Source organism: Phoenix dactylifera, chromosome 11 (assembly GCF_009389715.1).
Source record: "Phoenix dactylifera cultivar Barhee BC4 chromosome 11, palm_55x_up_171113_PBpolish2nd_filt_p, whole genome shotgun sequence".
Lineage (NCBI taxonomy): Eukaryota > Viridiplantae > Streptophyta > Magnoliopsida > Arecales > Arecaceae > Phoenix > Phoenix dactylifera.
The window spans coordinates 23,902,722-23,916,467 of NC_052402.1; the positions used below are offsets into that span (position 1 = coordinate 23,902,722).

The window sequence follows — 13,746 nt, forward strand, 5'->3', positions numbered from 1 at the left end:
CGCCCCGCTGGTCGGATTTACTGGAGACTCAATCCCAATAGAGGGCGAGGTCGATCTCCTGGTCACGGTCGGGCTCGCCCCCCCGAGAGAGTACCATGAGGATGGGTTTTCTCGTGGTGCGCCTGCCCTCGGCTTACAATGCCATTCTCGGACGACCAGGGCTCAACGCCCTTCGAGCCGTGGTCTCAACCCGCCACCTGCTTATGCGATTCCCCACCAACCAAGGAGTCGGCGAAGTCCGTGGGGACCAGGTGGTAGCAAGACAATGCTACATGGCGACCCATGAGGCGAAGCAACCGGCCAAGGTGTCGATTCTGACAGACGACAAGCTCTCGGCCGAAATCTTAGAGGCACGGGTCGGCCCTCAGAAGAATCGGGTAATGCCCGGTGAGCTGCTAATTCAAATTTCCTTACGAGAAAATTTTTCCGAGCTAACCGTGTAGGTCGGCTCCGGCCTTGATGCTCACAAGAGAGATCACCTCATCAGCTTCCTGCGGAACAACATGGATGTCTTCACCTGGTCGCCCGCAGATAAGCCAGGGATAGATCCGGAGGTCGCAGTCCACCGGCTCCAAGTGAAGCCCTGCAAACCCGTGCAGTAAAAGAAGCGAAACGCCGCCCCAGAGCGACAACGAGCGATAGCTGAGGAAGTTGACAAACTCCTCAAGATCGGCTTCATTCGGGAGATATCCTATCCAGAGTGGCTCGCCAATATGGTCCTCGTCAAAAAGGCCAGCGGAAAATGGCGCATGTGCGTGGACTATACTGATCTGAACAAGGCCTGCCCAAAGGACAGCTTTCCACTCCCCAGCATCGATCAGCTTGTGGACTCCACCTCGGAACACGAGCTGTTGACATTTATGGACGCCTTCTCCGGATATAACCAGATCCGGATGGTGCCGGGGGATGAGGAAAAGACGGCCTTCATCACCGACGGGGGTACCTATTGCTACAAAGTAATGCCCTTCGGCTTAAAGAATGCTAGAGCAACTTATCAGAGGCTGGTCAGCCGAATCTTCAAAGACCAAATAGGCCGAAACATGGAGGTCTATGTTGATGACATGTTGATAAAAAGCAAAATGGCGCAAGATCATGTGACCGACCTCAGTGAAGCATTCTCCACACTCCGAAGGTACCAAATGAAGCTCAATCCGGCCAAATGTGCGTTCGGAGTCACCTCGGGCAAGTTCCTTGGCTTCGTAATTACACAGCGGGAAATCGAGGCCAATCCCGAGAAGATCCGAGCGCTCCAAGAGATGACGCCCCCGAGGACAGTCAAGGAAGTGCAACGGCTTACAGGCCGAGTTGCAGCTCTCAGAAGATTCGTCTTCCGATCGGCCGAGCGCTGTCTTCCATTCTTTGCGGCCCTCAAGAAGCCAAAAGACTTTTTATGGTCGGCCGAGTGTCAGCAAGCCTTCGAGGAGCTCAAGTGTCTTCTTGCCTCTCCTCCGCTGCTCATGAAGCCTCAGCAGGGTGAGCTCCTCTACTTATACTTAGCTGTTTCTCCTGTAGCAGTGAGCTCGGTCCTGGTTCGGGAGGAGAGCAAGCTCCAAAAGCCGGTATATTACACAAGCCGGGTCTCGAGGGATGCCGAGACCCGATACTCCAAGCTGGAGAAGACCGCTTATGCCTTGGTCGTCTCAGCTCGGAGGCTCCGACCCTATTTTCAAGCTCACACGGTGGCCGTGCTGACCGACCAACCGGTGAAGCAGATCCTGCAGCGATCAGATCGTGCCGGTCGAATTACAAAGTGGGCTATCGAGCTCGGGGAGTTTGACCTCAAGTATCGGCCCAGGCCGGCAATCAAAGCACAGGCCCTCGCCGACTTTATAGTCGAGTGCACCGTGCCAGACGAGCCCGAGCTCGGGCCAGCGCCAGTGGAGCAGACCTCGAGCCCGACATGGACCTTGCATGTTGATGGTTCTTCGAACTCGGGGGGTAGCAGAGCGGGCCTCATCCTCACCAGTCCAGATGGAGTGGTCGCCGAGCAGGCCCTGCGCTTCGAGTTTCCCGCCTCTAACAACGCGGCGGAGTACGAAGCACTCATCGCCGGGCTCAAGTTGGTCAGGGAGCTAGGAGTGAGGGACCTAAGGGCCTTCAGCGACTCCCAGTTGGTCGTGAACCAAATCTTGGGTGACTTCGAGGCCAGAGAGCCCACGATGCAGGAGTATCTTCGGAAAGTGCGGGATCTCACTTCGACTCTGAGCTCCTTCCACATCCAACACATCGCTAGGACGGGGAACCTCAGAGCAGATCAACTATCAAAGCTGGCATCCTCTCGCATGAGCGAGCTTCCAAAAGCAGCGGCGCTGGAGTACCTCCAAAGATCCAGCACAGAGGAGCCCGAGCCAGCCCTTTGCATTGAAGTTGAGCCGAGCTGGATGGACGAGCTCATCAGCTACTTGCGGGATGAGGTCCTCCCCAGCGATGAACACGAGGCTCGTCGAGTCAAGCGCTTAGCTACTCGGTACATATTATACGAAGGTAAGCTTTATCGGAGATCCTTTACCTCTCCCCTCCTCAGGTGTCTTCGCCCGACAGAGGCGGACTACGCAATGCGCGAAGTCCACAAAGGGATTTATGGAAATCATCTGGAGGGACGAGTACTAGCGCACAAGATTTTGCGCCAAGGATACTACTGGCCGACACTCCAGAAGGATACCCTGGACTTCGTCCGAAGATGCGACCGATGCCAGAGGAATGCCAATATCCAACGCCGGCCCTCGGCCCTGTTGACTTCGATCAGCTCCCCTTGGCCATTCGCCCAATAGGGAATTAACATCTTGGGACTGTTCCCTCTGGCTACCGGGCAAAGAAAATTTCTAGTCGTCTCCATCGACTATTTTACTAAATGGGTGGAAGCCGAGCCAGTTGCCCGGATCACCGAGCAGAAGATGCAAGACTTCATTTGGAAGTCAATAATTTGTAGATTCGGACTCTCCCGCATCCTCATATCAGACAACAGTCGCCAGTTCGATAACGCCCGTTTCAGAGAATTCTGCTCCGAGCTTGGCATCGATCACCGCTTCACCTCGATCGCGCATCCACAGACAAACGGAGAAACCGAGGTAACAAATCGTACTATTTTGCAGGAGCTCAAGACCAGGCTCGATCGGTCCAAGGGACAGTGGATCGAAGACCTGTACAACGTCCTGTGGGCTTACCGGACCACGTTCCGTGTACCCACCGGCAAAACTCCTTTCAACCTGACGTACGGGACGGAAGCCGTCATCCCGCTGGAGATCAGACTTCCTTCTCCAAGAGTGGAGCATTTTGACGCCAGCTCCAGCTTCTCACAGCTTAGAAATAACCTGGATCTAATCGAGGAGACAAGAGAAGCCGCCCGAGTTTGCATGGCGAGGTACCAGCAAAGGACGGCGCAATACTACAACGCCAAAGTCAAAGTTAAATCCTTCAAAGTGGGGGACCTCGTCCTCAGAAGGGCAGAAGCCTCCCAACCGACCGAGCGAGGGAAGCTGGCCTCGAACTGGGAGGGGCCCTACCGGATCGCACGCGTCCAGCGACCCGGGGCGTACAAGCTGAAATCTCTCGACAGGACCCCCATTCCACGAAGCTAGAGTTCCGAAAACCTCCGGGTGTACTACCAATAGAACCCCGAAGGGTCCTCCGTTTCAATCATAAATCTCACCTCTCTACAATGACTTATTCCCAATCGTTTAATGTAAGTTTCTCCTAGTGTCTAAATGCTTTGATTCCCAGACGACCCGGCTCGGCTTGGATACGACAAGAACCGAGCAGAATCGGACGCCTTGGCAAAAAACTCGGAACGCCGATATCGAGCTCGGCTCGATCTCCATCGACCATCGAGCTCGGCTCGAGCTCCATCGACCATCGAGCTCGGCTCGATCCCCATCGACCATCGAGCTCAGCTCGATCTCCATCTGTCGAGCTCGGCTCAATCTCCATCAAATACCTCGACTACGGTCGGGATGCCCCGATACTTCGAGATGATGGAGTACCCTCGCGGTCTCCCCGAAAATAAATGTTCGTGGTCATCCAAAAGTTCGAGATGCGGCCCTCACTCTATCGGGCTCGGCTCGATCCCCATCGACCATCGAGCTCGGCTCGATCCCCATCGACCATCGAGCTCGGCTCGATCTCCATCTGTCGAGCTCGGCTCGATATCCATCAAATACCTCGACTACGGTCGGGATGCCCCGATACTTCGGGACGATAGGGGAGTACCCTCGCGGTCTCTACCAGCTATCAAGCTCGGCTCGATCTCCATCAGCTATCGAACTCGGCTCGATCTCCATCAGCTATCGAGCTCGGCTCGATCTCCATCTATCGAGCTCGGCTCGATCCTCACCGACCATCGATGCTTGGTTCCGATGTCAGACCTAGATCAAGATCTGGGCGCCTTGAAGCCATCGGCAGCTTCATGTACGAGCTCAAAGGGCTACGACCCCATGCTTCGGATTAAGCTCGGAGCCGTCCTCTACGACGAACAGTTCGCGGCACGGGGCATATAGCCCCGAGAAGGTACGTTCTGATTGGCGCCTATGTCTTGTTCGATGCGCATGTCCCATTCATTTTTACATTGGATACTTTTAATAAAAAGTACCCCGGCCAATATCGGGGTCCTCCGCCGAGCCGATTACGAACTAAAATCTGGTCGAACACGCCTACTTGAACCCTAGGTCGGTTTGTCGGCCGCTCGGTGAAATTTAATCCCGAGCTCGGGGGGTTTCGATTTGAGCTACAAGCTAGCTACCTAATACGATGATTAGAGCACGACGCCCCGCAGCTGGGGCCCCGAGCTCTACGGCCGCGAAACTGCGACTCAAATCCAAGAGCTTAACAAGCTCGGGCATTCTTTCGGTCTAAAGTGCCTTAGCAGCTCGGGAATCCGAGCAGCAAAGCCTTGGAGAATTATTAGCCAAATAATGAACGAGAATTGGAAGAACGAAAGTTAAAAAATGAACTAGAATTGGAAGAACGAAAGTTAAAGAATATTTTTATTCAAAAGCCCGAGGGCCAAGTACAAAATTAAGTCTTGGCCGTGCAGTAGACACGGGCCGACCTCTTGTTACAAAAGGAAAAGAAAAAGTACAAAATTAAGAGACGGCTGCTGCGGCATCACCAGCCGAGATCTCCCCGGGCTCGATTTCAACGCCCTCGGCTTCGGCCCCTTCGGCAGTTGCCCCGGGCTCGCCGCCTTCAGTGCCCCCGGGCGCGATCTCGGGAGTGGCTCCCCGAGCAGCCCCTTCCAAGGAGGCCTCCGGAGCTGCCTCTCCGGTCGCCTCGACTGGCTCCGCCATGAGGCCTTCGACTCCAGCTCCGGGCTGAAGTAGATTGAGATCAAAATTGGGGCAGAGCCGGCGCAGTTGATTACGAAAGTCGTTGAACCCTTGAATAAGGCCGTTCACGGCTTCCTCCTCGAGCAGCTCCTGAAACTCTTCCAATTCTCGAAAGAGCTGAACGGCATTCTGAGCTCGCTCCTGGGCCGCCTTTTCCTGGGCTCCGAGCTGAGCTTGGAGCTCCTCGGCCTTGAGCTCTGCACCCTTTATTGCCTGCTCGCGGACGACGAGCAGGGATCGCGCCTCGGCTAGGCGAGCCTCGGCGGCCCGCAACTCCGATCTAGTCAGAGCATGGGCGGCCTTCTCCTCATCGAGCGCCATCGACAGGAGCTTGACTTCGTCTTCGGTGGTGCCCACTATGAGCAAGAGCTCCTTCTTGTGGAGCTCGAGCTCCGCCACGTTCTTTTCAGCCTTCTCCTGTGCTTGTAAGCACCGACGAGCTCGTTCCTTGTAGTATGCCCCGATCGAGATCAAGGTCTCGATCTCGTGGAGGTGTTGCAAGCAAGACAAATTAGGCCAAGAATAAAATTAGAGCATCGAAGCTACAAGCGTAGGGAACAAGTGACAGTAAACGAAAGACTTACGCGAACAGCGGAGAGGCGAGTCGACTCCAAAAACTGATTCAAGCTCATAGCTTGAATCTTCGCCTTTTCAGCTGGAAGGAGCGCAACGTGGAAAAGATGCCGCGCCGTGTCAATGTTCTCGAGGGCTGAATCGTCCTCGGACAGTGTCCACTCCACGACGTAGGACCGCTTTTCTTGTTGGCCCTCGTTCTCCGGTGGGTCAGGGAGACCAAACCCTGTCGCCTCCGGTGGAGGCGGCCTTGCAGCCCCTTGGCTACTGCTCGGCTCGGATGCCGAGCCCTCGGGTCGGACGGGAGGCCGACCAGGGATCTGTGAGACCGGCGCCGGGCACGCGAGCGCCATAGTCGCCCCCCCTGAGCTTCCGGGCTCGGAGCTCGGACCTCCCCTCCAAGTAGCTTCGGAGGGATCAACTCGAGGAGCAAAGATCTTTGCCTTCTTCTTCGGTTCGAGCGGCTCTCCTCCAAGCTCGGCAGCTCTTTTCCGGAACCGAGCATACAAAGCTTCGCTTTTGGTCACCATTTTCGCGACGTCTGTAAGGACGAGCAGGATAAGAATGCAGAATATTAAAAAAAAAAAAAGAGGGGGGCTTCCTACTGTTACCCTTATCCTGAGGACGCGCCGAGCTCAGGCCTACATTCACCAAAGCGTCCTCGCTTATGAGGCCGCTTAGGAGAATACCGTCCCCGAGGCTGCGAACGGCGTCAAGGACCCCCTGCTCGTGTGTAGAAAGCTAAGGGATTTTGTTGATAGCCTTGAGTCGGCTCGGCCTCCACCTAGGGTCAAACCCCCACGTCCGCTCGGAACTTAAAAAGAAAAATTTCTTCTTCCAGTCGTGAATGGACGACGGAGTGCCCTGGAACAGTGGCCGACCCGCCCGAAGGGCAATATAGAGCCACTCTCCGTCTCCCGGATTCGACTTCAACATAAAAAGTCGCCGGAAAATATTCACGGAGGTCGGAATCCCGTACGCCAGGCACAGCGACAGGAACCCGACGATCGTCCTCCACGCGTTCGGAGCGAGTTGCGTCGGGACCAGCTGGTACTCCGCAAGCAACTTGTTCACGAACCCATGGAAGGAAAACCGTAGGCCGGCCCAGAGTGCCTCCAGGTACACTCCGATCCGGCCTACTGGGGGGTTCGTTACTCGATCCCCCAATCCAGCGGATTCCAAACGGAACCCTCGCCGAGGAAAGAACCACTCCTCGACCATCTCGACTTCAACCTCACTCATGGCGGATCCGATTTCATTCGGACCAGGACCCATTGGAAAAGAAAGGAGGAAGAAGAAAGAAGAAAGGGGACTCCGAACGAACGAAAAAGACCTATGGGAGGTTCGCCGGAGATCGGTTACTTCGGACTGAGAAGGAAATGGGAAGATGAAGGCAATAGGAGGAGACGACCCAAGAAGGATATATATGTAAACCCCTCTGACGGCCCAGATCTGCGAAGCGGAGCGCTGCTCCCCGCTCAGATCGTGACATGTGTCAACCCTAAAAGTTAATGGCGTCGCATTTAATCCGAACCGACACTTCGAATACAGAAGCGTCGCGTCGGATCGTGTGGTCTCATCATGAGCCCACGACGCGAGGACGCTTCGAAAAACGAAAAGGGGATGATAAAACATCTCCGAAGAAAGAAACGCTACCTATTAAAAGCGTCTTGAAACGCGCGGTAATTCAAAATCCCCTAAACCACATTAACACCACCAAAACTACTTCCCGCGCTCGAACTTCTGAGCAGCTCGAGCTCGGAAGTCGGGGGGTAGTGTTGGGGGAAAAAAGTGTCGCCACGCTTTGGTAGGCAGACCCCTCCGAGCAGGGGCCGACCGAGCAGACCCCTCCGAGCAAAGGCCGACCGAGCAAACCCCTCCGAGCAGGGGCAAACCGAGTAAACCTCCTCCGGCTTGGCGATACTCAGATAGTCTAACCAACCCGAGGACGCCTGAGTTGCACACTGAGATTATGTCCTCCCGCGGCACGGTCGAAAGATTACGTTTCGTCTTCGCCGACAATTAACATGTATGGGTCGTGCAAACACCCGGTTCACTCAACAATCAAAGCGCATGGCCCCTGCAGGCCCTCGGCTTACTCAAGAATTAAAGTGTATGGCTTCCGTCGCCTACGGACATCGAGTCTCTCACGGCAAATCCACATGATGGCATGACTCCGCGACGACTTGGGCTTTGGCCTAATCTCCTACAGTAATAGCATTGATTCACACGATCGAGCATTAATGCCCAATTGTACGACAAACCATTTGCTCTGTCACATCACAGGTAACCCGGCCCCCCTATAAAAGGGGAACTCCTCCATTTTAGATAGGAGGAGGATCTAGTTTTCGAGCTCTCTCCCTCTCACTCTCTTCCCCCTCACTGACTTAAGCATCGGAGGGCCGGCGCCGGACAGCCCGGCCACCGGCTTCTTGCAGGTCTCTAGGAGGACGCCGCCCGCCGACGAGCCGCCACCCGCCACTCAGGCAGCGGAGCTCCTCCCTTCCGGCCGACGGTCGCCCCCGGGTCCAATTTCCAGCAACAATACTCTTCACATTCTTCTATGTGTTCATCTTTTTCTTCTTTCCCAGTCATTAATTATGCAGTGAAAATGGAAAAATGTACCTAAAAGAAAGGTAAAGAAAATGACCTTCCAGACATGCTATGCACTGTTGGAAGTTAATGCACTTAGAATCTATTTTAATTACTATTGTCTTTCCTATGCAGTCCAAGTTGTATGGTCAATGTGTCTCTTCATTTCTCTATGATCATGTCTGCTCTTTTTAATGTTCCAGAACTGTCCAATATGTTTTAAGAAAATTTGTAAGCCCTGCTGTTTTGGAAGGAAGTCAAAAAGACATAAGAAAAATTCCTTCAGAATATTGCCTCTGTTACTCTCTGCACATCTGATTAGTGAGCTCTGCTGTAGCAACTCAAGTTTGATTAAATCAGAAACTTTATTCGGGTTCTTTAGACAACCAACATGCACTTGTGTTATGCTAGAATTGGGAAAGAGACAAAAGGTATGGAGCTTGGCATATACAATACATTCGAGAATAATGGATGGCCATGGTTCAATTTTATCTAGAAGTTTTCTTTTGTTATTTCGGTACCTTGAGAAAGCCACTTCTTTCCTTTATTTTTTTTTAGGAAAATAGGGAGGATAGGTGGAAACACTTCCCCATCTAATTTGTTATGAATATAATTAGAAATAAGAGTTAGCTACATGCAGTGGTGAGGAATATAACAAAAAACAAGAACAATGAAGCAAATGAACATGAGTTGCTTTGTCTTTGTTTCGGAATAAGTTGCCTTAAGACTTGGAAGACACTGAAAGCAGATACTAGCACAACAGCAAGGATTCTTTTCTTACCACACTTGTTATGGTCGTGCTCTCACGAAATTTCTGATCTTCTTTTATATTTTGGAAAGGAAGGGGCTCTCTTCCACTCTTCACAGACCACAAAGCACAACTGGTGCATCAATCACAAAAAATTAACAAAATTTAATGATCATGTGCTGCAAATGATGGAGGTCCAGCATCCTACATATTAAAAGGAATGGCAAAATGGAATGATAAAATTATTCCTAACAACCCACACAAAAAAGGCCCATGCAAGATTATTTAGTTTTAACTAATGATCTCATTTAAAATTGCTAATCAGGTATAGTATATCAAAAGGATACCGAACACAGTCCTATTAAAATAAAATTCTTAAAACATGTGTGTTGAATCTTTAATATTGCATTACCTATTTCATTCATAAATCATTTCTTTGCGCTCTCCTCAAGCAAAAGTAAAAACATAATCAAATAGAACTTTTTTGTGCACAAAAAGTATGTTAATTTTAGTTCTATATTTGCAAGAAAAACCAGCTTCTGATCTAGATATCATCTACATCTTGATGTAATGGCAACCTTTTTTATGTAATGATCATCTCGAGCAAGCTTATCAGCATTTTGTACATCATCTAATTTTTAATACAACTATAAATCTTGCTTATCCCTACCTTCCTACTATTTTTTTCTTGTTATTCAATTGAATCCCCCTGTGCATACACCCATATACATACATGCATACACACATATATGTATAAATATATGTATGTATACATACATATATATATATATACACATATATAATACATATATACATATATAAACATATATATACGTATATATACGTGTGTGTATATATATATATGTATATATATATATATGTATATATATATATATGTATGTATGTATGTATATATGTGTATATATATATATATATATATATATATAGAGAGAGAGAGAGAGAGAGAGAGAGAGAGAGAGAGAGACGACACATATATACTTCTATAGCAAATGCAAACTTAAATTCTAGAGTAGGGTGGGAATTGACGTGGTAAAAAATTAGACGGCAAATGTTGTCTCTATATTAAAATTTCTATATATATTTTTAAAAGCTTAAAAATAGGTAAGGGCATTGCAACCGGATGCCTCTAATCATTAGCTTTGCTCGTTAGAACTTATCCAACAAGCTCTAATTATCCTGAGAATAACTTTGGAGGAAATCAGCTGCCAGATAGCATGATCCACACTAATGTTTCAGTAGACTCATACCCTGCATTTTCTGGAAGCCGCCATGCCCTTCTACTCATCGAGGCCTAGTGCTTGTCTCCATATCATGTTTGTGTCACAAGCTAAAATGACATATATCTTCAAGACTAGTTAATTTAATGCATGATTTGTTTATATATTTGACCAATTTAATTAGATCAAAAAGAAATGTCCAGTATAGTTTTTTGACTTGTATATGTATGTGTGTATATGTATGCATTAAGTACACCATGGTCATGCAATGATGTATATGACTTGATTGCTAGTTAATCATACATGAAATCTATTTTCTTCTAATATAGAATGAACTATCTGATAATCAAATAATATAGATGACTGTGATTGATTGAATAATTACTTGGCAAACAACAAGAAATAGCAAAAAACAGCATTCTACAAACAGATCATGGTTTAAAATGATAGTTATTATAATATTATAATGGTGAAGCAAAGAATTTAATCATATCTTTTAGTAACAAAAATTAAAATGCATAGCATTATTTAACTATTATTTTATTCATAATAATTTCTTTTTCATAGAGACAATGATTGTTATCTAATATGTCCATTGCTCATCTAAAAAGTTTGCTTCATAAAAATCTTTTTATTATGTTTTGATAAATTGTGATCCAAACAAATGAAACTGTTGTTTTTGTTTCCTCCATATGTAGGGGTGCAAATTGGTCGGGTCGGGTCCTGGGTGACCCCGATCCGACCTGATTTTTTGTTCGGGTTCTAATTTTGGACCCAGATCCGACCCGGTTGAAGATCGGGTCGGGTCCAAATTGGGTCCAGGTCGGATCCGGGTCCGAGTTGGATCGGGTTCGGGCTCGAATCGGATCTAATTTTTTTGTATTTTTGGGAAAGAATTTGGGCAAATCTAATTTGGTCATATCATAATTATGAGGTGCTGGGTGACCCATGACTTGAAAGACTTGCAATTGATCTCCAGTCGGAACAGACGACCCCGACTTACTAACTAAGTCGGTCTACAAGCCAAATTTCGTATCACACTATTTTTTGTCCATATGACTGATTGGACGGAACTTGGTGTCTCCCAGCTCCCCTCTCACGAGAACAAAAAAAATTCCAGACCTTCCAAAATCCAATTCCATTGCAGAAAACTGGCACATGACCCATATTCAGTTCGGTGTTCCCTCACTTCCTCCGTGTAAAAGTTAAAAAAACAGAAACCAAAAAATCAAAGAAAAAAAAAAGAAAAGCCGGCTACCGAGACACGATCTAGAGGTATCAATAGTGTAATAGACTGAGAGAGGATCCTGATGGACCAATAGTGCCACGACCCACACAAAAAAAAGAAAAAAAAAACTCTCTTTTGCTTTTTCTCCCTCTCTCTTTCTCCATTCGGGTCCATTCGGGTCGGGTCGGGTCCGTTCGATAAATCCAGATCTGATTCAGAAAATGATTCGGATCCAATTTTAGGATCCGACCCAGACCCGCGGATCCTAAAATTCAGGATTGGGTCGGGCCTATACAGGCCGGACCGGATTGGGTCTCGGATCAACCCAACCTATTTGCAGCCTTATCCATATGTTGCCTTTCTATACCATTAATTATCATGTAATCTCAATTCCCACATCTGAGGATTGATAACATAATTGAAGAAACACTGGCAGGATTAGATGTTTTTGAGACAAAACATCAAAGGAGCTGTGCGGTCAAGGCTGGACCAAAGACCAAAGGGGCATGGTGGGACCAGGGAGAAGGTGGGGCCCGAGGGTCCGCGGTCACCGTGCATTCGTCCGTCCCAACGCCCTGGCCTTTTCCGCAGCGGAGACCGAGATAGGCCACCCAGGGGAGCTCAATAATTCCATCTCCTCCCCCTCCCTCTCCCTCTCCCTCTCATACATCTGTGATGCTGTCTTCGTACGAGACAGAGAGGCCACATGCACACGCTCGCACGAGTGACGGAAGAAAGATATCATATCCTCAGTGGGGCCCTGCCTGCCTTCTCCTTATTTTATCATGATACCCTTCTCTCTCTCTCTCTCTCTCTCTCTCTCTCGCGTTTGGATGGTTTTGGTTTGAAATCACTAGAAGATGGAACGGACAATGAATTGGAAGTTTTGAAGAAAAGCGATGGAGATGGGGTTGATGCTGAAGTACTTGTATTAATATCAACCACAAACATGCACATGCAAGGATGGTGGGTCCTCCTATTGGTAGAAGACAAACTGGCGAATGTCTTCATGATGTTTTGCATGGGTTGTAATTGGTTAATTTAGCTTTGCTTAGCAAGTAATGAACATACTGTCCAACCATGCTGTCCATTATGCATCTCATGCATACTGGTTCAAATTCGGAATAAAGGAAAGCCATTGAAGGTAATTGTAATATTCTAGAGATCCAAGACTATGGACTCTAAGAAAATCTGCTTATCCAGATGGTGTGACTGATGTATTGAGGCAATACTAATGTCGTATATTGCTCATCATATTTGAATAGTTAGAAATAATTGTATCTTTCAACATGTTGTTTCAAGTCTTAGGATGATTCTTATAAAAGCTTCCAGCTAGGTGTATGACTATATTAGTGCGTTTGGTGAGAAGAAATCCTTAATTGCCGGGGAAAATCGTCTTTTTCTTTTTGCATGTTTTGCGCTTCCTTGGAGAATTTATTTTACTTGGAAACTATCACCTGATTTTCTTAAGGTGAACTTTAACGACAGTGTGTTACATGATGGTGAGTTTGATGGAGCTAGTTTTGTTATTAGAGATGCTAGAGGTACATTGGTTGCGACAGACGTGGTAAGATTGGTTAATATACTATGGTTTCTATGGCAAAGGTTCGTACTGCATGGAAAGATATATCATATACAATAAGAGCCTTGAAGATCTCTCATATTATTCTTGAGAGATGTGAGATATATAGATATCCAGTTCTCCATCCTTTAAAGATAAGTACTTATCCTCTGTGATAGGATTGTTGGACATTGGAGACTACTCTACAGGCTTTTGAAGTAAAACATATCTATAAAGAGGCTAATAATGTTGTAGATTGGGTAGTATCATATGTAGCTTATCAGACGACTGTGACATACATTCCTTTTGAGCTTCTAGATTTTTTTTTTGGTTCATACGGATGTACCACTCTATAGATTGGTTTAATAAATTCAGTTTATCAAAAAAAAACTTCTTATTTTTCAGACTTCCATTCTCATATCTTCCCTTTATTCCCTTCCAATCCTGTTGAAGCATCACAATTCTTGTGCTCAAACATCTAGATA

General features: G+C 48.0%; 1 protein-coding gene across 1 annotated transcript; it reads right to left on the reverse strand.

The window, feature by feature from the left end:
- Positions 1 to 5,078: 5,078 nt before the first annotated feature.
- On the reverse strand, positions 5,079 to 6,247 carry LOC120112562. The gene is made up of 2 exons (XM_039132144.1): positions 5,906 to 6,247; positions 5,079 to 5,804 (listed from the first exon to the last, which is right to left on the reverse strand). Exons 1-2 carry the CDS (start codon positions 6,245 to 6,247, stop codon positions 5,079 to 5,081), a joined length of 1,068 nt encoding a protein of 355 aa, XP_038988072.1.
- Between the last annotated feature and the right edge of the window lie 7,499 nt (positions 6,248 to 13,746).

Excerpts from the sequence above, each read along its gene's own strand:
- LOC120112562 (XM_039132144.1), bottom strand. The coding sequence starts at position 6,247 with ATGGCGCTCGCGTGCCCGGCGCCGGTCTCACAGATCCCTGGTCGGCCT. Across the intron at positions 5,805-5,905 it reads CTCGCCTCTCCGCTGTTCGC|ATCGAGACCTTGATCTCGAT; the intron begins GTAAGTCTTTCG and ends CACCTCCACGAG.